This window comes from Oncorhynchus masou, chromosome 28 (genome assembly GCF_036934945.1).
Source record: "Oncorhynchus masou masou isolate Uvic2021 chromosome 28, UVic_Omas_1.1, whole genome shotgun sequence".
Classification (NCBI taxonomy): Eukaryota; Metazoa; Chordata; class Actinopteri; order Salmoniformes; family Salmonidae; genus Oncorhynchus; species Oncorhynchus masou.
In genome coordinates this window covers 24,858,033-24,882,022 of record NC_088239.1, presented here as the reverse complement: position 1 = coordinate 24,882,022, position 23,990 = coordinate 24,858,033, and the positions used below count along the sequence as shown (strand labels likewise).

The following is a 23,990-nucleotide window of genomic DNA, read 5'->3' as shown; positions in this document are numbered from 1 at the left end:
TTGAACATAATAAAAAGGATAACCTTGCATAAGGCTTTTGCAGTATGTGCTAACATCCTAACCTGGTGGAGGTCTCTCTTGCGCTCTCTCTATAGAGTACGGTTTTCCAGGCAGCGCTTGTCTGCAGTGTAACGCTGCAGCCTGGGCTTCAGCGTTTTGGTTTGGCTGGGCTTCAGCGCTGCGTCAGCTGGTTTGGCTGCAGTCCCTGCATGCGCAGCTGGGCCTGGTTGTGTGGGCTGGCTCCATCACTCTCCCGTTGTTTTGGGTTAGATAATGTTATTCTACAGAGGGGCTGGGAGCAGCGCCCGCCGCCTGCCTGCATTAGCCCGGACAGAATGCAACAAACCCTCTAATATTTTCTTTCCCTCTTTCTCTTGCACGTAGTTACATAGGGCACAATGCACACAAACAATCACATGTGGATGTACGCGCACTCATGCCTCCTCTTCCTCTCTCAAGCCCCCTTGTTCTGTCTCTCTATCCCTCTTGTTTGTAGAGGGACAGGCCTCTGCCTGGCAACACTTCAAAAACAACTGACAGAGAGGACTGTGTGTGTAGATGGTAATCTGTGACTCTGGTACAACAGGAATGATAAAAATAGGAGGCGCATGATCTCTAGTCTCCATATAAACAGTAAGTGAGTGATTCTGCCCCAACCCATGGTGTTTCGAAAGTCTGGGAAATAGATTATTATTGGTATATGATCAATGCCTATCAAACTGCTTTCAGCCACAATGCATCTACTTTTAATAACCAATCAGGTTAAATGTTCAAAGAAACAAAGAAGATGAGTATCATGAAAATCTTCAACCCCTCGTAACCAAAAGGTTTTTCCAGTACATAACGGAGACATCAATTAATTGAGTAAAATCCTGTGAGTCAGTTGATGGATAAGGTGCCTTCAGAAAGTATTCATACCCCTTGACTTATTCCACATGATGTTGTGTTACTCCCTGAATTCAAAATGGATAAAAATAAATAATATTCTCCCTCTCACCCATCTGCTCAAAATATCCCATAATGGCAAAGTGAAAAGCATGTTCTTTGCACATTTATTGAAAATGAAAAAAAAACAAAAACAATTCTCATCGACACAATACTTTGTAGAAGCACCTTGGTGATTACAGCGGAGTCATATTGGGTATGTCTATCAGCTTTGCACATCTGCATTTAGGGATTCCGCCCCCCATTCTTCCTTGCAGATTTTCTACAAATTTGTATGAGTACCACTTCAGTGTGGTGGCAACACCTCTGGCCCCCATTACGGCACACGTGCGACACCTACACTGCTCAAATCATAGGCTAATAACGATGTTGGTAGAAGACTGCCTTAGTACGAATGGTACTTGGTAATTGGCTACTTTTCAGTACCTAACTAGCAGTATGTCATTCAACGACAAGTTTTCATGCACATTTTTCACTTGAGAAATACTGCAAACACCTTATTTAGATGTACAATTGGACAACCAAGACCTCCTCTGCAAAAATATCCTAATTATTTAAAAGATTTCTTGAGTTATGACAATTTTTTACATAATTGTTTACTTTTACCCCCTTTTCGTGGTATCCAATTGGTAGTTAGTCGTCTCGTCGCTGCAACTCCCGTACCGACTCGGGAGAGGCGAAGGTCGAGAGCCATGCATCCTCCGAAACACGACCCAACCAAGCCGCACTGCTTCTTGACACAATGCCTGCTTAACCCTGAAGCCAGCCACACCAATGTGTCGGAGGAAACACCGTAACCTTACGACCGTGTCAGCATGCATGTGCAGGGCCTGCCACAGGAGTCACTAGAGCACGATGGGACAAGGACATCCCTGCCGGCTAAATCCTCCCCTAACCCGGACCTCTGGCAGTCTCTATGGGGGTGGGTTCAACAACATTCTGTATCTATCTGGCCCTTCTTTAGACACTGTGCTAACAAACCTCCAAACGAGCTTCAATGCCATACAACACTCCTTCTGTGGCCTCCAACTGCTTTTAAATGTTAGTAAAACTAAATGCATGCTCTTCAACCGATTGCTGCCCGCACCCTCCCGTCCGACTAGCATCACTACTCTGGGCGGTTCTGACCTAGAATATGTGGACAACTACAAATACCTATGTGTCTGGTTAGACTGTAAACTCTCCTTCCAGACTCACATTAAGCATCTCCAATCCAAAATTACATCTAGAATCGGCTTCCTATTTCACAACAAAGCCTCCTTCAGTCATGCCGCCAAACATACTCTCGTAAAACTGACTATCCTACCGATCCTCGACTTCGGCGATGTAATTTACAAAATAGCCTCCAACACTCCACCTAACAAATTGGATGTAGTCGATCATAGTGCCATCCGTTTTATCACCAAAGCCCCATATACTACCCACCACTGTGACCTGTATGCTCCTGTTGGCTGGCCCTCACTACATATCCGTTGCCAAACCCACTGGCTCAAGGTCATCTATAAGTCTTTGCTAGGTAAAGCCCCTCCTCATCTCAGCTCACTGGTCACCATAGCAACACCTACCCGTAGCACACGCTCCAGCAGGTACATTGCACTAGTGATCATTCCTAAAGCCAACACTACCTTTGGTAGCCTTTTCTCTGCTGCCAATGACTGGAATGAATTGCAAAAATCTCTGCAGCTCGAGTCTCATATCTCCCTCCCTAACTTCAAGCATTAGCTGTCTGAGCAGCTTACCGATCACTGTACCTGTACACAGCCAATCTGTAAATAGCACACCCAACTACCTCATCCCCATATTATGACTCTTGCTCTTTTGCACCCCAGTATCTCCTTGCCCATCATCATCTGCACATCTATCACTGCAGTATTAATGCTAAATTGTAATTATTCTCACCTCTAGGGCCTATTTATTGCCTACCTCCCTACTCTTCTATATTTGCAAACACTGTACATGTATATTTTTCTATTTTTATTTTATTTTGTGTTATTGACTGTACGTTTGTTTATGTGTGACTGTGTTGTTTTGTCGCACTACTTAGTTTTGATCTTGGCCAGGTCGCAGTTGTAAATGAGAACTTGTTCTCTACCTGGTTGAATAAAATAAACCCGGGCGACGCTGGGCCAATTGTGCTCCGCCCCTTGGGTATCCTGGTTGCGGCCGGCTGCGACAGAGCCTGGACTCGAACCAGGAAGTCTAGTGGCACAGCTAGCAACCGCGATGGAGTGCCTTAGACCACTGCACCACTTGGGAATTCCTAATTGTGACTATTTTAAGGAAGTTAACTTTTGCTATCGCGTCTCAAGACGGACAAACAGCACTATTGCAGTTTTTTTTCTCATTTTCCAAGCAAAGGGATTTTAAGGGAGTATGCGAGCACAGATGTTCACTTCACCTAGGAGAGTTCTATTAGGAGCAACCCGTATTTTATACATATATACATATATATATATATAATAAATATTTTTCATTTTTTTATTTAACCTTTAACTAGGCAAGTCAGTTAAGAACAAGTTCTTATTTACAATGACGTCCTAAAGGAGAACAGTGGGTTAACTACCTTGTTAGCTCGGGGATTCGATCCAGCAACCCAAAAAGGGTAGGGAAAATGGAGAAAGAACTACTTTCAAATAAAGTCCTACGTTATGTGCTTGACGAACATACCATTTTGGAATTTGTATTTGGAAAATAGTTTGTTCAACATTTTCCCTAACCTTTTTCCTCACACATCAGTGGTATATCAACGGACGAAGTGGAGAGCTGCCATTGGCTCAGAGTTTACTCACAAAAGTGAATCTGGAATTTACCAAGCAAACTCTGCTGGCTCTATAGGAAAAACCCCTGTGGAGGACGATATGTCCAAGAAACATAGCATCCAGGACACTAGGGTGGAAGTGTGTGAGAAGTCTTCTGTTGCTCTAAGGCAGTGGTCACCAACCGGTCGAACGCAAAATAGTCGATCTTCAAGGCATTGCTAGTCGACCACCATTTCTGGAGAAAAGCCAATGATAAAGCCTTGTACTCAAATTATTTTCTTATATTCGTCTTGCACTGTTGGTATTAGGTGTACTTGATTCAAAAGCCTTGCGCATCGGGTAGGCAAAGTGTATGAAAGGACAAACTCGGCCTCCACGAAGAACCAGGACAGCCAAAAAAAGTGCTCCTATAGCGCTGGCAAATCGGATAGCTCAAATCACTGTGCCTAAAGCTTCCATGACCAGACCCCACAGCAAAGTTTGATTCTAGCCCACGTGAGATTTCATAACTTTTAAAACCATGGCCAGAGAGAGACGGTCAAAGAATACAGCAAAGAGCTGCTGTTTTTATGAGCGAGTTCATGTTTAAGTTTTTATTCAGCAGTGTCACTGTTTTTATATATATTTTTAAATTACAACACGTTTCTCCCTACTTCCACTCACGCTACTTACTACCAGCACAGCAGCTGCAACAAATGAGTAGCCATTAGCCAAGTGTATCGATAGACCTGCATTTTCATTATTAGCAGCTCATCGTGTCTATTTTAATATCAAGGAATATTACATTTTCTCTGGTAATAGGAACAACATGAATTTGTGCAAGAGGCATCAATAATGTGGTGTGACTCCAGTTTCGCCATCAGGTGGAAGACCCCTGTCTCTGGTCAGTCTCATCGGAGCAAAGGAGAGAGCAGGGACCCTGAGAGGAGGGACCCGCTGCTGCCCTCTCCCTCCCTCTGACGAGACTGACCATCAGATGCAGGTCCCATCAGTCCAGTACAATAAGTGCTTCAACCACTGATGCATTTTGTTATTAAATTTAGAGTTTTGAAATATATGGTCTGAGAAGAACAATGTCGTCAGGCCAAGCATAGCCAATATGTTGTGATAATGTACTACGCCTACTGCACAAACCGCATTCTGACAGAACTGTTTTAATTAGGTTAATGTTGCATAGGCTTCCATTTTTGAAGTTATGTAAAAAAATTTAAAAATTTTTTTTTAAAAGAGCGGTAGACCTTGGCTTGCTTTTTTGACTCCGAAAGTGATCTTGACTCAATAAAAAGGTTGGTGACCACTGCTTTAAGGGAAGAGTTAGCTGGATGGAACTTCGCTAAGGAAGGTTGGGGTTTTTAAAGCCCACCAGAGAATATTGGGGAATTCTACTTTCTTGTGCTATTGCTCCCTCTGCAATCTTTATGGAGGCCGACCAAAATCTGCCAAAAATGAAATAAAAATTGGACATCTCCCGTGAAGACTTTCACACAGAACAAAAAGACAAATATTTTAACAGATGTAGATTTTTATGTTTCTGGAGCGCTTTTTCGTCCCCGAAGTACCACAGCTTCACAAGCATAATACAATATATCTCATGTGTATAGTCCTCTTCAACAGCTAAGTAAAATACACAGCCAGAGAGAGAAAGACTGAACTGGAGGGGGGGAGCTAGAGAGAGGAAACAAGTTAGAAGACTATTTGAAATAACAGCCGTTCGATATGTATACAATCATTGTGAAAAGCAACAAACAGACATCAACACTTCTAAACACAATTCCACAAACACACACACTTCCCGTCTGTGTGTTTAGATTGGGTTGAGATTCCTCGATCCCAAGCAGGCAGGCAGTGTGTGTGTGTGTGTGTGGTGTGGGTGGTGTGTGTGTGTGCGAGCGCGTTCCTGGGGTTTGAAGGGGTTCCAGCGGCAACACCCAGATAGTCAACATGGGGTGAGGCGAGCGGAGCAGGCCCCCTCTATCCAAACAGCAACTGCCTCATCACACACTGGCCCAAAGTCAAGCAAATAAACTCCACGGCTGCTCTGGAGGGAATATGGGACCGCATGACACAGGCTAAAAGGGCTGTCTAGGGCTGAACGAGGAAAAACTGTGGATGGATCTCAATACCTGAAAGTGTTTTTCCTGCCATGTTTCCAATCTAATACACTCAGCTGCTGATCTGAAAGAGCAATATGGTGGGACCCTACCAGTAGATAGACGGAGGAGAAATACATCATACTGAAGTACTGAGGATGAAACCAAACAAGAATATCACCACTTCATACTGCGGTCCAGCCGATCTTAGAGAAAGCTTGTGGGAGGAAAGCTGAGAGGGAGAGTCTTGCGAAACCGAGTCTTACATGAAGTAACATTTAACATTTGTGAATCTTGCAGGAGAAATCTAAACTGTTACAGAACAGGACTCAATGTGACTACCATTTACGAGCGTGGTATGAAACATAGGAGGATTTACAGGACCCGGACCAAGGGGGCATTAGGGGCTGTCCAGGCAGGAGGGAATGAATGGTAGATGCATATGTGGGTGCACACGCATTGAAACAGACACACAATACCCCTAAGGATTTCCTGATGTCACTGTGGGGGCTCTGTGTGTTTTATGTTTCGGGCCCCGTGCCGAGCCTGCGGAATGCGACACGAAGATAGCCAACGAGATGCTTACAGGAATTCTCTCCGCTGCGCAATTTCCCTTTTGTAAGACCAGAATCTGCCTGCTCATGAGCCGACTGTTCCCTCCCTCTCTGCTCTGATAATCACTTCACTTGTCCAGTCATACCATAACCAGGGGTTGTAACCAAAATTATTTTCCAATCGTTTCATTCTGAGCAGAAACACACTTTGTTGCATTCCATTCCACTGTTGCGACCAGCAAGTACAGGTTTATAAGGTTCCCTTTTTAATTGTTATTTTACCCTTTTCTCCCTAATTTTCGTGATAGGATCGAACCCGGGTCTGTAGTGATGCCTCTTGCACTGCGATGCAATTCTTTAGAACGCCACTTGGGAGATTCTGTTCCTTTTTTAACCAGTAAAATCAACTGTTTTTTTTATTTTTACATTTAGCTCATTAAGTTACTTCACCAATAAGTGGGGACAGAGCAGGCAAGTTAGTTGTTTACATGCGTGACAGACAGACAAGTGCAGCCTATGGCGCAAGATGCAACTGAAATTTTGCCGGTGGGTAGAGTGAGCAGTAGTGTAAAGTACTTAAGTAAAAATACTTTAAAGTACTACTTTAGTAGTTTTTGGGGGTATCTGTACTTTATTTATATTTTTGGCAACTTTTACTATATTCCTAAGTAAAATAATGTACTTTTTACTCCATACATTTTTCCTGAAACTCAAAAGTATTCCTTACATTTCAAATGCTTAGGAGGACAGGAAAATGGTCCAATTCACACACTTATCAGGATAATATCCCTGGTCATCCCTACTGCCTGTGATGTGGCAACTCACTAAACACAAATGCTTCGTTTGTAAATTATGTATTGGAGTCTGCCCCTGGCTATCCGTAAATAAGACATTTTAAAAAAGAAAGTTGTGGCGTCTGGTTTGCTTAGTATAAGGAATTTAAGCATATTTTAACAATTAAATTTACTTTTGAAGTATATTTAAGACCAAATATTTTAGGACTTTTACTCTAGTAGTATTTTACTGGGCGACTTTCACTTTTACTGGAGTCATTTTCTATTAAGGTAACTTTACTTTCACTCAAGTATGACATATGGGTACTTTTTCTACCAGAGAGAAGATTGACGCTTAAAGTAGAACTGACAGCGTTTTAACTACTTTGCAGTCATGAAATAGATAATCATAATAGTCAAAAGTATCATATTCCCAGTTTATGCTTCAAAACCAACTTCATAAGGGGTTTTAAAAACCGGCCATATTTGACAAAAAATTCCATGACGTACAGTAAGGCATTGTTGTTGGCAGAATAGATGAATGCAGTTCAATGCATGATTAATATAATTCACCAATACATTTCTTGGTTGTCCAAAAATATTGCCATCAGGTTGTAAATCACAGCTGGCCTGGTACATTGTGTGCGTTTGTAAATTCACTCTGGCTATCTACTTCAATTTCAGAGCACTCTCGTCTGAGTGTGCCAGAGCGTAGCATAACTGATTAATTTACAAACGCGCAACACCCGCTGAATATGACCGGTGTCAGTAAACATTGACAAAAAAAGTTATTCAATTGTTGGCAGCAGCACAGTTAGTCCCTAACACTCTAGACAACATGAAAACAGACTAACCAGCTCTCCTAGGGCTAGTAAAATGGTCCGAGTGAGGTGTTCTCTCATTGTGTCAGTGTGCGCTCTGAATTTATTAACAGAATCTGACAACACTCAATTTATGAATGACCCAGAGTGCACTCTGACACACTGGAGGCAATTTACAAATACACCCATTGTTTGCTGCCTCCACCCATTCGGGATACACTGTTTCAGTTTCAATGACTCAATATTTTGAACCAAAACGGGCAACTGTAACTAACGCTGGGAATGTCAACACAATCAAACTAGCAAGGACAATGATACCAAGCCAGTCATACCGTGGTTAAAAGGCTAGCGTACATCTGTCAAACACAAGGCAAGCGGGCCGAATAGGACACACAAGCGAGTATAAATGAGTCAAGAGTTTAGTCATATACTTCATGAAATTACATCCTGATGCGCTCACATTTGAATTCAACTTCAGTTACAGTGCTTTTGTGTGTCCCGTTATAGAGCGCAGCAAGAGGGAAAGTGTAGAGACTCATGCTACAGTCCTAGCTGGACTACTAAAATGTTGCAGTCTGCCTTCGGTTTTTGAAACTTGACAAATATCCAAAAAACAAAACACCATGCAAAGGAGAAACATGTAGGCCTATTACAGCAACATTTGAGCAGTAGCCTAGGTTGGCTACTCAACTGCAATACCTTTTGAGTACAAAATACAGCAATGCTGCATTCAGCCACAAAACATTTAAAACATGTTTGAAGTTGAAATGTTACAACAAACCTATGTTTTTGAATAGTACACAGCGTTGTACGAGATCTTCAGTTTCTTGGCAATTTCTCGCATGAAATAGCCTTCATTCCTCAGAACAAGAATAGACTGACGAGTTTCAGAAGAAAGGTCTTTGTTTCTGGCCATATTGAGCCTGTAATTGAACCCACAAATTAGTCTAAAGGCGGCCAATATCCCCGGTCATCCCTACTACTTATTGCTTCTTTTATCAGAACAACAATTTTCGGCTGTGCTAACATAACTGCAAAAGCGTTTCTAATGATCAATTAGCCTTGTAACATTAGGAACTTGGATTAGTTAACACAACGTGCCATTGGAACACAGGAGTGATGGTTGCTGATAATGGGTCTCTGTACGCCTATGAGGATATTCCATTAAAAATAAGCCGTTTCCAGCTACAATAGTCATTTACATCATTAACAATGTCTACACTGTATTTCTGATCAATTGCTTTTCTTTCAAAAACAAGGACATTTCTAAGTGACCCCAAACTTTTGAATGGTAGTGTACATAAGTGGACTTATAAAAAGGGCCATATTATTATCAATAAAAAATGTTGGGATTTTACCCCCTTTTTTCCCTCCCAAATTTTGATCTTGTCTCATCTCTGCAACTCCCCAACGGGCTAGGAAGGTGAAGGACGAGTCACGCATCCTCCAAAACATGACCCGCCAAACCTCGCTTCTTAACCTCCCTTCTGCAGGCAGACGTGAATATGTTTCTGAAGGACAGAGATGGCTTTGTATAGGCGATTTGTTGCATTTTTTGGTGGGACATAAAATAAGTTATTTTGTTCCTATGCTTTAAAATAACAGTTTAAAATAACAGTTCTGTTCCGGGACAGTATAGATCCCTTTCGTTCCTGGTTCCGTTTGTGTTCCTTGAAAAATGAAACAGTTCCAACACCTGATCATAACTATACTCTGGATCATAACTTGGATCACTATCAAGTACAAGAAAAACAGATCACTCCCAGGTCATGAAATCTGTTCTGTACTCAATACATGAATTAGTGATATTGGTAATGTACTACAAAAACAAAACAAAATCTATAAAGGTTGATGCAGTCAGTGAAGGAGTTGCATTTCCACTGCAGCACAGAAGGGCACAGTATTGAAGCTGGCGATCACACCTTCAGTACTGTAAGCCTAAACAACCTTTATGGTAGAGTAGAGGAACGTTACTTGTAACTAATGGTAGCAGTCAGTGTGCAGCACTCCAATCAAAAGCGCAACATAAACAATGATTGATATCTTTATATGGATGAGCAGCCTGTGACGTGTGCTGTATGTATGTGTGTACACTGCGCAATAAAATGTGTGTGTATACTCTGCACAGTCGTGTATTTCCAGGAGCTGCAGATCAGATGGGACTCTGCATCCCCGCTGTCACGCTGCAGCGCTCCCAGACATGGGGGGGAGGACCGGATGCACTGTGGGATAGGGAGGACTTGCCAAGCTCACGCACTATACAAAGCTACACCACTGACAAGCTTACTGCAGAAAAGAGCTTCAACCTGCAGCTTTATAGACTGCAGCTGCTATTGATCTCTGTCTATCTAGCTCAAATGCAGACTCAAGCCATCACAGTATATTTAAGTAGTAAGGCCCGGGAGGGGGTGCGGTACAGTGCATTCGGAAAGTATTCAGACCCTTTCATCTTTTCCCACATTTTACTGGAGTTACAGCCCGATTCTAAACTGTATTAAATAGTGCCCCCCCCCCCCTCCCCCCATCAATCTACACACAATACCCCATAATGCCAAAGCAAAGAACAGGACGAAAAATAAAAAACAAATATTAAATTTACACAAGTACTCAGACCCTCTACTCAGTTGTTGAAGCACCTTTGGCAGCGAATACAGTCTTTGGGGAGTTTTATTTGGGGAGTTTCTACCATTCTTCGAAGTAGAGCCTCACAAGCTCTGTCAGGTTGGATGGGGAGCGTTGCTGAACAGCTATTTTCAGGTCACTCCAGAGATGGTTGATCGGTTCAAGTCCGGGAAACTCAAGGACATTCAGAGGCTTGTCATGAAGCCACTCCTGTATTGTCTTGGCTGTGTGCTTAGGGTCGTTGTCCTGTTGGAAGGTGAACCTTCGCCCTAACGGAGGTCCTGAGCGCTTTGGAGCAGGTTTTCATCAAGGATCTCACTGTACCTTGCTCAGTTCATCTTTCCCTCGATCTTGACTAGTCTCCCAGTCCCTACCGCTGAAAAAAAATCCCACAGCGGGCACTACCATTCTTCATCATAGGGATGGTATTGGCCAGGTGATGAGCAGTATCTGGTTTCCTCCAGACGTGAGGCTTGGCATTCAGGCCAAAGAGTTCAATCTTGGTTTCATCAGACCAGAGAATCTTGGCCTTCAGGTGCCTTTTGGCAAATTCCAAGCGGGCTGTCATGTGCCTTTTACTGAGGTACGGCTTTCGCCTGGACACAACCATATAGGCCTGATTGGTGGAGTCCTGCAGAGATGGAAGAACCTCCCAGAAGGACAACCATCTCCACAGAAGACCTCTGGAGCTCTGTCAAAATGACCATCGTGTACTTGGTTACCTCCCTGACTGAGGCCCTTCACCCCCGATTGCTCCGTTTGGGCGGGAGGCCAGCTATAGGAAAATTCTTGGTGGTTCCAAATTTCTTCCATTCAAGAACGATGAAGGCCAATGTGTTCAAGGATGATCAATGGAAACAGGATTCACCTGAACTCAATTTCGAGTCTCATGGCAAAGGGTCTGAAAATGTACATAAATAAAGGCATTTCTAATTTATTTATTTTTAAAATGGGCAAAATGTTCTTTATCATTATGGGGTATTGTGTGTAGATGAGGAAAAATATTAATTTAATCCATTTTAGAATAAGTCTGTAATATGTTAAAGGGCTGCCTGAATACAGCCCTTAAGCTGGGTGGACACGACATGACTTTAAAAATCCTAACATGGTCGAGTCTCTCACATTAAACAACCGTCTTCCCTGAAGTTTTGTTGTGTTGCCAACATAGTGGTGCGCACACTAAACATTGTGACACAGACGGGAGGGGGGTCACACACTACAAGATTCTTAACTTGGTCATGAGGATTCTCCATACCACACTGTCTGGTGGAAACAAGGCGATTAGATTGTAAAGTAGCTACGAGCTGTGGCTCAAAGCAGCCTCAAAACATTCAGTCAGACATTCACACTCGCCATACAGAGTTGAAACATCTAGCTGGCATTTTTTACTGAATAACAGTGCTTGTGAACTTCAGAGCTGTAACGATTTGACACTATCTTTGGTTAAATGTAAGTACAAACACATACTAGAAGTAGTGATTGCTCCTGCTGGAGAGTCTACACCTTCTGGACGATGTGAAACAACTTCATGATCTCACTGGCATCTTCTCTGGCGAGCTCTCATTGGATATTGCTGATCACCATTCTCAAAACTTGTCGTTGCACATCTCACACGAGCATTTCCGATTTTGTGGCAATAAAATTAAAAACGTTAAATAACGGGTCGTCTGGGCCAGCTCAAAGACGAGATTGGTAGCCATGAGATTGCGTCTTTGACTCGCTCACATTAAATGTGCGTCGGTGACAGCTGTGCACCCCGGGTAGGCAATGACATGGGGATTTTTTTCTCCGATATCAAATACTTATCTGGGACAGCTAAATCGTGGCCAAAATGGTGTAGTGTACCCCCAGCTTTAGCCATGGTATATTGGCCACATACCACAAAACCCAGAGGTGTCATATTGCTACACTGCTCAAAAAAATAAAGGGAACACTTAAACAACACAATGTAACTCCAAGTCAAACACACTTCTGTGAAATCAAACTGTCCACTTAGGAAGCAACACTGATTGACAATACATTTCACATGCTGTTGTGCAAATGGAATAGACAACAGGTGGAAATTATAGGCAATTAGCAAGACACCTCCAATAAAGGAGTGGTTCTGCAGGTGGTGACCACAGACCACTTTGCAGTTCCTATGCTTCCTGACTGATGTTTTGGTCACTTTTGAATGCTGGCGGTGCTTTCACTCTAGTGATAGCATGAGACTGAGTCTACAACCCACACAAGTGGCTCAGGTAGTGCAGCTCATCCAGGATGGCACATCAATGCGAGCTGTGGCAAGAAGGTTTGCTGTGTCTGTCAGCTTAGTGTCCAGAGCACGGAGGCGCTACCAGGAGACAGGCCAGTGCATCAGGAGACGTGGAGGAGGCCGTAGGAGGGCAACAACCCAGCAGCATGACCGCTACCTCCGCATTTGTGCAAGGAGTAGCACTGTCAGAGCCCTGCAAAATGACCTCCAGCAGGCCACAAATGTGCATGTGTCTGCTCAAACGGTCAGAAACAGACTCCATGAGGGTGGTATGAGGGCCCGACGTCCACAGGACGAGTGCTTACAGCCCAACACCGTGCAGGACGTTTGGCATTCGCCAGAGAACACCAAGATTGGCAAATTCGCCACTGGTGCCCTGTGCACTTCACAGATGAAAGCAGGTTCACACTGAGCACGTGACAGAGTTTGGAGACGCCGTGAAGAACGTTCTGCAACATCCTCCAGCATGACCGGTTTAGCGGTGGGTCAGTCATGGTGTGGGGTGGCATTTCTTTGGGGGGCCGCACAGCCCTCCATGTGCTCCTTAGAGGTAGCCTGACTGCCATTAGGTACCGAGATGAGATCCTCAGACCCCTTGTGAGACCATATGCTGGTGCGGTTGGCCCTGGGTTCCTCCTAATGCAAGACAATGCTAGACCTCATGTGGCTGGAGTGTGTCAGCAGTTCCTGCAAGAGGAAGGCATTGATGCTATGGACTGGCCCGCCCGTTGAATTGAATCCAATTGAGCACATCTGGGACATCATGTCTCGCTCCATCCACCAACGCCACGTTGCAACCACAGACTGTCCAGGAGTTGGCGGATGCTTTAGTCCAGGTCTGGGAGGAGATCCCTCAGGAGACCATCTGCCACCTCATCAGGAGCATGCCCAGGTGTTGTAGGGAGGTCATACAGGCACGTGGAGGCCACACACACTACTGAGCCTTATTTTGTTTTAAGGAAAGTTGGATCAGCCTGTAATGTGGTTTTCCACTTTAATTTTGAGTGTGACTCCAAATCCAGACCTCCATGGGTTGATAAATTTGATTCCATTGATAATGTGTGATTTTGTTGTCAGCACATTCAACTATGTAAAGAAAAAAGTATTTAATAAGAATATTTCATTCATTCAGATCTAGGATGTGTTATTTTAGTGTTCACTTAATTTTTTTGAGCAGTGTATTATAAATTGGTTACCATTGTAATTAGAACAGTTAAATAAATGGTTTTGTCATACCCGTGGTATACAGTCTGATATACCACAACTTTTAGCCAATCAGTATTCAAGGCTCGAACCACTGGGTTTATAATCATATTTAACCGTTATAAAGAATACTGTTCAGACCGTATTGATGGATTCTGTATAGCTCAACAAAGATACAGACTGATTGACGGATCACATTTGGTTATAAACTACTTGATCAATCAAAATTCCTACTTGAAACTGGTTATTTTCTATGCTGAATTGGTTCACCGCTGATTCATTTGAAGCAGTGAAGGTTAAACAAGCATTAAGATGATTTTCTACTTCCTTTTAATCTGATTCCTCTTGTCGTGACATTTAAGGAGTTAAAGGGAGAGTGAATAACAGTACACTGGCCCTACTACATCAATTGCTGGTTTCAATCTAGCTTGAGAGATCTGCTGTTATCACACCACTGAGTACTAGGAATGTGATCTCACTGCAATTCTCAGAGTGCACTACACAAGAGGAGTAACCAAACACCTGTCTAGGATTGGTCAGGAGCCAGAGTGAGTGGTGCAGTGGCTGCTGGAGATTTTCTCCAGTGTAAGAGCAGGGCGTGACTCACTCGTTGATACAGTGAGGGACGAAGTGCATTCAAGAGTGCAGTGTTTTGTCACGTTGCAAAATGCTGTTGTTGAATGGGAAGGTTTATCTGAATGGTTTGTGAGTGACCATGTGCAACACTGAAGAGATGAAGCTTTTATAGATGTTCTATTCAAAGTCTGGAGGGAGTAGAGTTACAAATTCAACAAGAACTTGATATGCATGCTGTCCACTTACCTCGACTGCCATTGTCTTCATCCTAGAAAAGAAAAAAGATAGTCAGACATTTTTTGCATTCACATTTTATCTGGTGTTTTCCTCAATGAAGATAACAGTGAGAGTGTTGTACTCTGGAAGAAAATAGAAAATGTCTTTCACTGTCATTAAACAAGACTAATTGACATAAGTCACAATATGCAACATTAAAGTAGATTCAAACAAACGTGACGAAGGCGGAGTTCTTCTACGTGTCGCCTTCACTGAAAATGTTGATTGGAAAACCTACTTTAGATTTGTTTTTATCTGATATCCTTCAAGCTTAAATACTTAATTTCCTTCAAGTGTGGGTTCAAAACACCCACGTGTGTTCTAATCCCGTAACCCTGCAGCAACACATATGTTCTCCACATATTCTTTAAGACTCCCGAGTTTCCCTTGGCAATCCTATAAGACAGGCTGACCTTCTTCAAGTTAACCCAGTTTCAGAAAGACTGGGACTGTGATTACTCAAGAGCTCCAAAAAGTAATTACAATACATGATAGGGGCGGAAGGTAGCCTAGAGGTTAAGAGCGTTGGGGCAGTAACCGAAAGGTTGCTAGATCGAATCCCTGAGCTGACAAGGTAAAAATCTGCCGTTCTGCCCCTGAACAAGGCCGTTAACCCACTGTTCCTAGACAGTTCACACCACTGTTCCTAGTTAGTTAGTCATTGTAAAATAAGAATTTGCCTAGTTAAATCAAATGTAATCATGGCATCTCGGATGGAATTCTGAGAATTTCATAAAGATCAAATTTCTACAAAGTTACAGGGTTTATTTTATGTTAGCAAAGACTTTGTCTAAAATCACCCTGAAATTGACATTTTAATTTGAGTATTTCCCAGAAGCTCTTATCTGCATCTTACTGTAAGAAGGGAATTAGAAAGTCTCAGTGAAAAGCTGGACAAGACTTGGCCTTGCCAACTCTAATGCCATTTCTGGGAGCATTAGAAATGGGCATTACGACCACATATTGCTTTTTATTTCTTAATGCACTGAGAACCAATAAACTCTCAATGAAGTTTCTGTTTTTTCAGATAAGAGTTGAAATGCGATTACACAGAAACACAAAGCAACCCAATTCTACTTGAAAGAAGGAAATAGGCCAACACAGTACAGTGCCACAAGGGAGGGCCTTTGCACCGGTACGGCTGGATACAACTCTGCAGCATCTAGGCGGAGTGCTTCAGCTTTGAATTTAAATGGCAGTGCCATAGCAAAATCCATACGGACAGAGAGTAAGTGCTCTGTCTAAGATCTCTTTTCACACAGTGAAAATAGTTTCAAAATACACTTGCAAACATAAACGCAAAACACTTCTACAAATGTATTGATTGTTAGAACAATCCCAAATGGAGACAGGTGGTTGGCTAAAGACAACAGTAAATCCCTTAAAAAATAAGATAAATGTCTTGAAACAATCAGATGGAGGCATCGGAAGCACTATCCCACTAGAAGAGGTTGAGTATTTCGGTATTTACTGAAAACTGTGGAATGGCGGCCCATTAAGACAGGAACTGCTGGGACAGCAGGATTAAATGCATGGAGCAGCATAATGCTGATGTTATTCAGTTGGTGTTTCTGGCTCCCTTCCCAGGTAAAATGACACTACAACTGAGATTACACTACAAAACACTGTTGTACACTACCAGATATTGGTGAATTTCAGTGTTGTAGGAAACTAACAACTGTAACCATAGTCTTCCTCTACAAATTGGTCCATATTAGTTGATGATTAATATTATAGAAATATGGTTGAATGTAAGTAGTACAGTATTATTGGTCTATGAATTGTATGTGCAGGGCTCCCTTGTGAAAGAGACCCTGGTCTCAATGGTGACTCCCTGTTTAAATGAAGGTCAATATAAAACATGTAGAGTATATACACTACATGGCCAAAAGTATGGACACCTGCTCTGCGAACATCTCATTCCAAAACCATGAAAAACTGCCCCAGACTGTTATTACTCCTCCATCAATGGCACTATGCATTGGGGCAGGTAGCGTTCTCCTGGCATCTGCCAAACCTAGGTTCGTATGTCGGACTGCCAGATTGTGAAGAGAGTCCAATATCGGCGAGCTTTACACCACTCTCACAAACGTTTGGCATTATGTGTGTGTGGCTGCTCAGCTATGGAAACCCTTCTCATGATGTTCGCAAAGACCAGTTATAGTGGCTGACGTTGCTTCCAGAGGCAGGTAGCCTGGCGGGTAGGAGCGTTGGGTCAGTAACTGAAAGGTTGCTGGATCAAATCCCCAAGCTGACAAGGTAAAACTCTGTTGTTCTGCCCCTGAGCAAGGCAGTTAACCCACTGTTCCCTGGGTGCCGAAGATGTGGATGTCAATTAAGGCAGCCCTCCGCACCTCTCAGATTCAGTTGGGTTGGGTTAAATGAGGAAGACATTTCAGTTGAATGCATTCAGTTGTACAACTGACTAGGTATCCCACTTTCCCAGTTGGAAACTCAGTAGTGAGTGGTGCAACTGAGGACAGATGATTTTTTACGTGCTTCATCATTCGCCTTCATCACTCTGGCTGGGCCACTCAAGGACATTCAGAGAAGTGTCCTGAAGCCACTCCTGCAATGTCTCAGCTGTGTGCTTAGGGTCATCCTGTTGGAAGGTGATCCTTTGCCCCAGTCTGAGGTCCTGAGTTCTCTGGAGCAGGTTTTCAATAAGGATCGCTGTACTTTATTCTATTAATCTTTCCTTCGATGCTGACAAGTCTCCCAGTCCCTGCCACTGAAAAACATCCCCACAGCATGATGCTTCCACCACCGTGCTTCACCGTAGGGACGGTGCCAGGTTTCCTCCAGACATGACACTTGGCATTCAGGCCATAGAGTTCAATCTTGGTTTCATCAGACCAGATAATCTTGTTTCACATGGTCAGAGTCCTTTAGCTTTTGGCTAACTCCAAGCGGGATATTGTGGCTTTCGTCTGGCCACTATCATAAAGGCCTGATTGGTGGAGTGCTGCAGAGATGGTTGTCCTTCTGGAAGGTTCTCCCATCTTTACAGAGGAACTCTGGAGCTCTGTCAGAGTGACCAACGGGTTCTTGGTCACCTCCCTAACCGAGGCCCTTCTTCCCCGATTCCTCAGGTGACCAGCTCTAGGAAGACTCTTGGTCGTTCAAAACTTCTTCCATTTAAGAATGATGGAGGCCACAGTGTTTTTGGGTACCTTCAATGCTGCAGACATTTGTTGGTAGCCTCCCCCAGATCTGTGCCTCTACACAATCCTGTCTATGAGCTCTACGGAGAATTCCTTCGACCTCATGGCTTGGGTTTTGCTCTGACATGCACTGTCAACTGTGGGACTTTACATAGACAGATGTGAGCCTTTTCAAATCATGTCCAAATCAAATGGTCTCCAATCAAGATGTAGAAACATCTCAAGGATGATCAATGAAAACAGGATGCACCTGAGCTAAAGTTCAAGGTATCTGTTTTTCATTTTTTATACATTAAAAAAAATGTCTGAAAACCCATTTTCTCTTTGTCATTACTGGGTAGTGTGTAGATTGGTGAGGATGTTTTATTGATTTTTTATCCATTTTAAAATAAGGCTATAACATAAAATGTGGAAAAAGTAATGTTTCTGAATACTTTCCAAATGCACTGTATGTTCACTAAGGTTGCTTGAGTGCGGTCATGATGTTCTCACCTTGAGGGAAGAGTGGACGGCTGACTCTGGCGGGTAGACAATGAAGTGGCGCAGCGTGAAGCCGAAGCCCTGCGAAGTGCGCTGCAGCCGGAGTGTCTTGGGGCCCGGCCAGGAGAAGGGCTCCTCTTCCACCCCAACCGGGGACCCCGTCACAGATGCCTCGCTCTGGTTACGCCCATCCTTCTGTTTAGCCTGAGAGAAACAGAGAGGGGGAGAGATAGACTTTTAATGTGGTTATTGTTACCTTTGAGATAATCCACTCAATGTAGGACAGGTAGATTCACATGTTTTCCTCTTACATACCTCTGTTAATGTAAAGTAAGCTCATTAGTGATTCAGTTACAGAAGAAAACATTATCTGGAAGTGGCCTTAGACTTTTCCTCTATTATCATCCTAGAGGGAAAAGGTGTTTTGAATGGTTTGAAACTGTGAAGGATGCAGCAGAAAGACAAAGCCTCCTGAACTCATGCTACAAAACATACCCTCGTAAAACTGACTATCCTACCGATCGCGCAAACTGGATGTAGTCTATCATTGATGACAACGGATGGCACTAAGGCCCATATACTACCCACCACTGTGACCTGTATGCTCTCGTTGGCTGGCCCTCACTACAGTACATATTCGTCGCCAAACCCACTGGTTCCAGGTCATCTATAAGTCTTTGCTAGGTAAAGCCCCGCCTTATCTCAGCTCACTGGTCACCATAGCAGCACCCACCCATAGCACACGCTCCATCAGGTATATTTCACGGGCAACCCCAAAGCCAACACTTCTTTTGGCCGCCTTTCCTTCCAGTTCTCTGCTTGCACATCATCATCTGCACATCTATCACTCCAGTGTTAATGCTAAATTGTAATTAATTCGCCTCTATGGCCTATTTATTGCCTTACCTCCCTACATTTGCACACAATGTGCATAGATTTTTCTATTGTGTTACTGACTGTACGTTTGTTTATGTGTAACTACTGTCGCACTACTTTGCTTTATCTTGGCCAGGTTGCAGTTGTAAATGAGAACTTGTTCTCAACTGGCCTACCTGGTTAAATAAAGGTGACATAAATAAAATAAAAAGGAGAAATGGCAACACTGTCAGACATGACCTCAGCAGCACACCCATAATATTTAGACTTAAGGCGTGGTCAGATAGGAGAACATGAACAAGTCCAGTGTCATTCCGGTCTCCCAATAGGAGACCTTCAGTAGTGATGACATAATCAATCTTAACAGTACAGTCATCAGATTCACAAGGCCACAATTGACAAGTGATGAGAACATGGCATCAAATCCCCATTACATCTTGTACCAAGCTACTCTCAATGTGCTCCTTGTCAATGAAGACAGTCAAGAAGCTTTATTTCAAACAAAGAGTGCTCTGTTTTCGGAGATAAAACAGCAGCCAATGGCTACACATTTATCTTGTTCTCTCACCTTGTTTATCTGACAGAGTGAGAGTTCATTTGGCTAAAACAAGCGGAGTTACGTGAAATGGAATAAGATTCAGTTTGTTGACATGGCTACGGTTCTACCGAGCGCTCAGGAAGGTAAGAAAGTAAACAAAAGAGTTCATTCAGGGACAGGGAGGACAGGAGTTTTAAAGGAGGCCTGGGTATGTCCAAAATGTAATACATATTCCAACTTTGATCAATTATACACACAAAATGTAAAATATACAGTATGTCAATCGTTTCTCCAAAGGGCTATTCTATGGATTATAATTTGTGTAAATCCCCCAAAATCAAGGTATTTTATGGCCTAGGTTTTGTGAGGAATTACTTGTATACTTTGTGTTCAGTGCTTTCATCAGAGAGCGGCTAAGCCTATTCCAATTGATTTCAAGGTAGGCGAATACATCCCACCTTGACGCAACAAGAGATTGGCGCTGGCTGGGTTGAAGAGCAGTGAAATGCCATTTTGTATAATGACAAACTTGTGAATGCTGTTGAGTGCGAGACAGAGCTCCAACATCCAGGAACACTGAAAAGGCTCAGATCCTGCTCAACACACTTTCGTTTATTTTCTCAAAACAGAGCCGGTTGTCAGATCCATTAAGGCTACGTGCCACAGCTCCGTCCGCAACAAATCATTTGTACACTGTTGGAGATGGAACTAAGCCGTTTACACGAAACAGGGATTTCCACCAGTCTCAAACATATATCATGGCAACGGTAACCACAGAGAAAACAGTGATTCACCCCAGTCTTCTTATAAGAGACACTTTTCCTGAACATGACGTCACACAGACAGACACACAATAACCTACACTGTAATCTATCCTGCCTGGTATGCATCACAGGCATGTACAACACCACATATAAAGAATCCCCTGACATTATCACATAAATTCCAAAAAGCGCTACAGTATTTCACAACCCAAAGTCAATGAGAAAGCCACACGATGTCCTCCTGCCTGCCTCTCGTATACTGTCTGAACCGTAAGACTTATGTCAGATTCATTATCAAACTGATGGTTCGCTCAGCCCACACCGCCACAGGGTGTGCGTTAGTGGTCGCCATTGACAGCACCGCAGTGACTACGGGCCAACCATGGGCCTGCCAAACAGTCCTCGCTGCAACCTCAGCCCAGCTTTCTCCACAGGTTATGAGCAGAGGTTGTTTTTTCCTTCTTCTCCAGTGTGAAAACACTGCCTCCTCTTTCTTTAAGCTTTCCCCTCTCTCTGTCCTCCCTTACGCTCTCCCCACCACACCTCTGTGTGTGTGTGTCTGTGTGTGTGTGTACAGCAGATGTAGGAGCCTCAAGAGAATGGGCTGGGCCTGTATAACTGTGGGCCTGGTGAGATCACTACGACCCCGCAGCTCTGCATAGAAACACTTGCAGGGACACACACACCAACACACACTTGTTTTTTTATCCTCATGGGGGCCTAACATTTATTTCCATTCAAAATCCTATTTTCCCTAAACCCCAACCTTAAATGTAACCTGAAAGCTTAACCCTAATTCTAACCTTAAACCTAAACCCTGAGCTTAAAATAGCCTTTGAGAATATTCCTTGTTTTACTATCCTTGTGGGGACTTTAGGGGATTTCAGGTCCCCATAACAATAGAAGAACAAGACCATTCCCACACACACTTTTCCATCTCTATATTTAACATGTTGAATTATTGAAAAGAAGAGGAGGCAACCATGCAGAACAGGGAGCAGGACTGTGGCTGGCACTGCAGTCATAGTGAAAGAAGCAATGAGGATTAGCTAACCCTCAAACAACTAAATCGGACTAATTCCAAAGTTCTTTGCACGTAGCTTTACAAACCTTGCTGACTGCCATTTTGAGTGAAGAGGGTAGGATTGGGGAACACATTCATGAGGTATTATAGCATCCACCACACCCTGAAAAAAGTGTCACTCGGGACTAGTTGGCTAAGAACTCCCCTCCATATCCGACACAGTCATGTGAGGCATCTACACTGGCATTCCCCATCAGCACAGGTTCAAAACTGTCAACACCTCCGCTTTGGAATCTCTCTCGGCTGCACCAATTAGCAACAGCCATTAAATATGGATTTGAATATGATGTCGGAAAATAGCCTATAGCTACTTGCCATGTGGGTGCTGTGCATTTGTATGTCAGCTGTGTAGTTGTGGGTCCAATACCCGTCGACTCAGTCTCTCCTCACAGTCCTCCTAGGCCATAGTGAGTCACTCTGGTGCGGTTAGCTTAATGGCTTTCCCTCTGACCACAGGCCATTGCAACTACACAAGACATTATTCACATCATAGGAAAATACAGTGTTGCGCTCCCCTTGCCCAAAACAATAACTGAATTATTCCAACGAACGACAATAATAATAAAAATATAAATCTGATAACATCTGGTGGAAATACAGCTATTATCTCCTAAATATATCGCTGTCCTTTCAGTCTTTCAGAATTGACCATCGGAAGCATTACAAAAGACCGGTCAGTGAAACAGTACTACACTGCCACTGGAGCAAGGGAAGAGGCACGCGACATTCCTGAGACAACACACGGTGTTGCGCCCCCCCCACCCCTCACAAATCCTTACTATATTACACAATACGCTTAGCTGCAAGCCACTGATACTGCCTAGGCACATATTTCAGCACAGGTCAATGTATTACAACTCAATAACGCAATGCCAACGGCTCTCTACTAAAAGACCTACTATTTGCTTCGAACACAGGATTTGTGATCAAGCTCTTTATGCAATCCGAAAGGCATTACGGTGAACTCGAAAAGTCCTCCGAAAGCTTGGCGCCTTACCCTGGAACGAACACAGTTCCTCCTGGATGCTTCTTGGAGTCTGCCCCAGGACACTTTCCTGTCCGTTTCCCCCCTGAGGCCTAGCTCCACGTCCCCCCAGTAAGCCTGCGCTAGCAGCTGGAACCACAGGCAGTATGGCTCCGACAGGCAGCATTCTAAACCGGCCAGACGAGCCCAGGGACAGTCCCCCTTCGAGGGAGAGCAGTCCACCTCTACCTCCAGCAGATCCACCAGGTCAGGGCAATCCTTCAGGGGCACCGTAGTCACACAGCTCCCGGCAGAGACGCCCCCGTTCCTCTGGGCCAGCATGGCATAGCCAGCAATATGCCTTTATATCCGTCAAAGAAAAAGAAGGAAGCCAGGCAGTGGAGCTCTCCTCTTCTGCTCCGAGATGGTCTCACTAGCGTCTCAGTCTTTGTTACTCTGAGTTTCTTTTTTTACTTCCCCCTATTCCCTCTCTCGCCCGGTCTGTTCTCAGTGTTGGGAAGCTGGGCTGTTCCTCTGTGCTTCCCACAGCCACATGATGTTTCCACTCAGCGGAGAGTGTTGCAGAGCTGGGGCAGACTGACGCACCAGCACATCCACCCACCTCACACTCTCTCATAAGCACACACACACACACACACACACACATCTGGCTGGGCGGCCAGATGAGTTCTTTTAACCCTCCCTTCTCCTCTCGCACTCTTTTTCACCTGATTCTGAATAAACCAAACACACACACAGGTTAAGCGCAAGAGAAATTCCGCAAACTACACATTCTAGCGTAGGGGGCGGGGGTAAAGGCCATTTGGACACAACGTTTAAAAGCATGCCCTTTCCACACAAACCTCGTGCTCACATGACAGTACAGAGACACTTTCAAATCTATCTATATCGTCTCTTAAGTCAGTGCCTTTCTCCAAAGGCTGTGTGCTTATTCCATTGTCTTTACAAGCTATTTTCACACCCCAGCCTAACCCGTTTTCCCTTCATCTTTCCCCAGTGGGATTACATAAGAGGAGAGCCGGGTGCCATGCGGACACTTTAATGGGTCATGGTAAACAAACCCACAGGAGGGCTTGACAAAGGCTTTATCTTAAGTGCAGTGTGCTGGATAGGACAGACTGGATACTGCTTAGCAAAGCACTCTGATTGGGGGACAAATAGTTCAATATTTAAGTCAGATTTGGAATCAGGTGATGTCGAAGAAATGGAACTCTGCTCCAAAAGGA

The 23,990-nt window shown here is 43.7% G+C and overlaps 1 protein-coding gene across 1 annotated transcript in view; it reads right to left on the bottom strand.

Annotated features, from left to right (window-relative positions):
• LOC135517405 (rho GTPase-activating protein 21-like) overlaps positions 1–23,990 on the bottom strand; it is an 88,688-nt gene that overhangs the window by 37,642 nt on the left and 27,056 nt on the right. Inside the window, 2 exon segments of the mRNA XM_064941659.1 lie at positions 14,844–14,865; positions 18,530–18,721. Coding sequence (XP_064797731.1) covers positions 14,844–14,865; positions 18,530–18,721 — 214 coding nt within the window.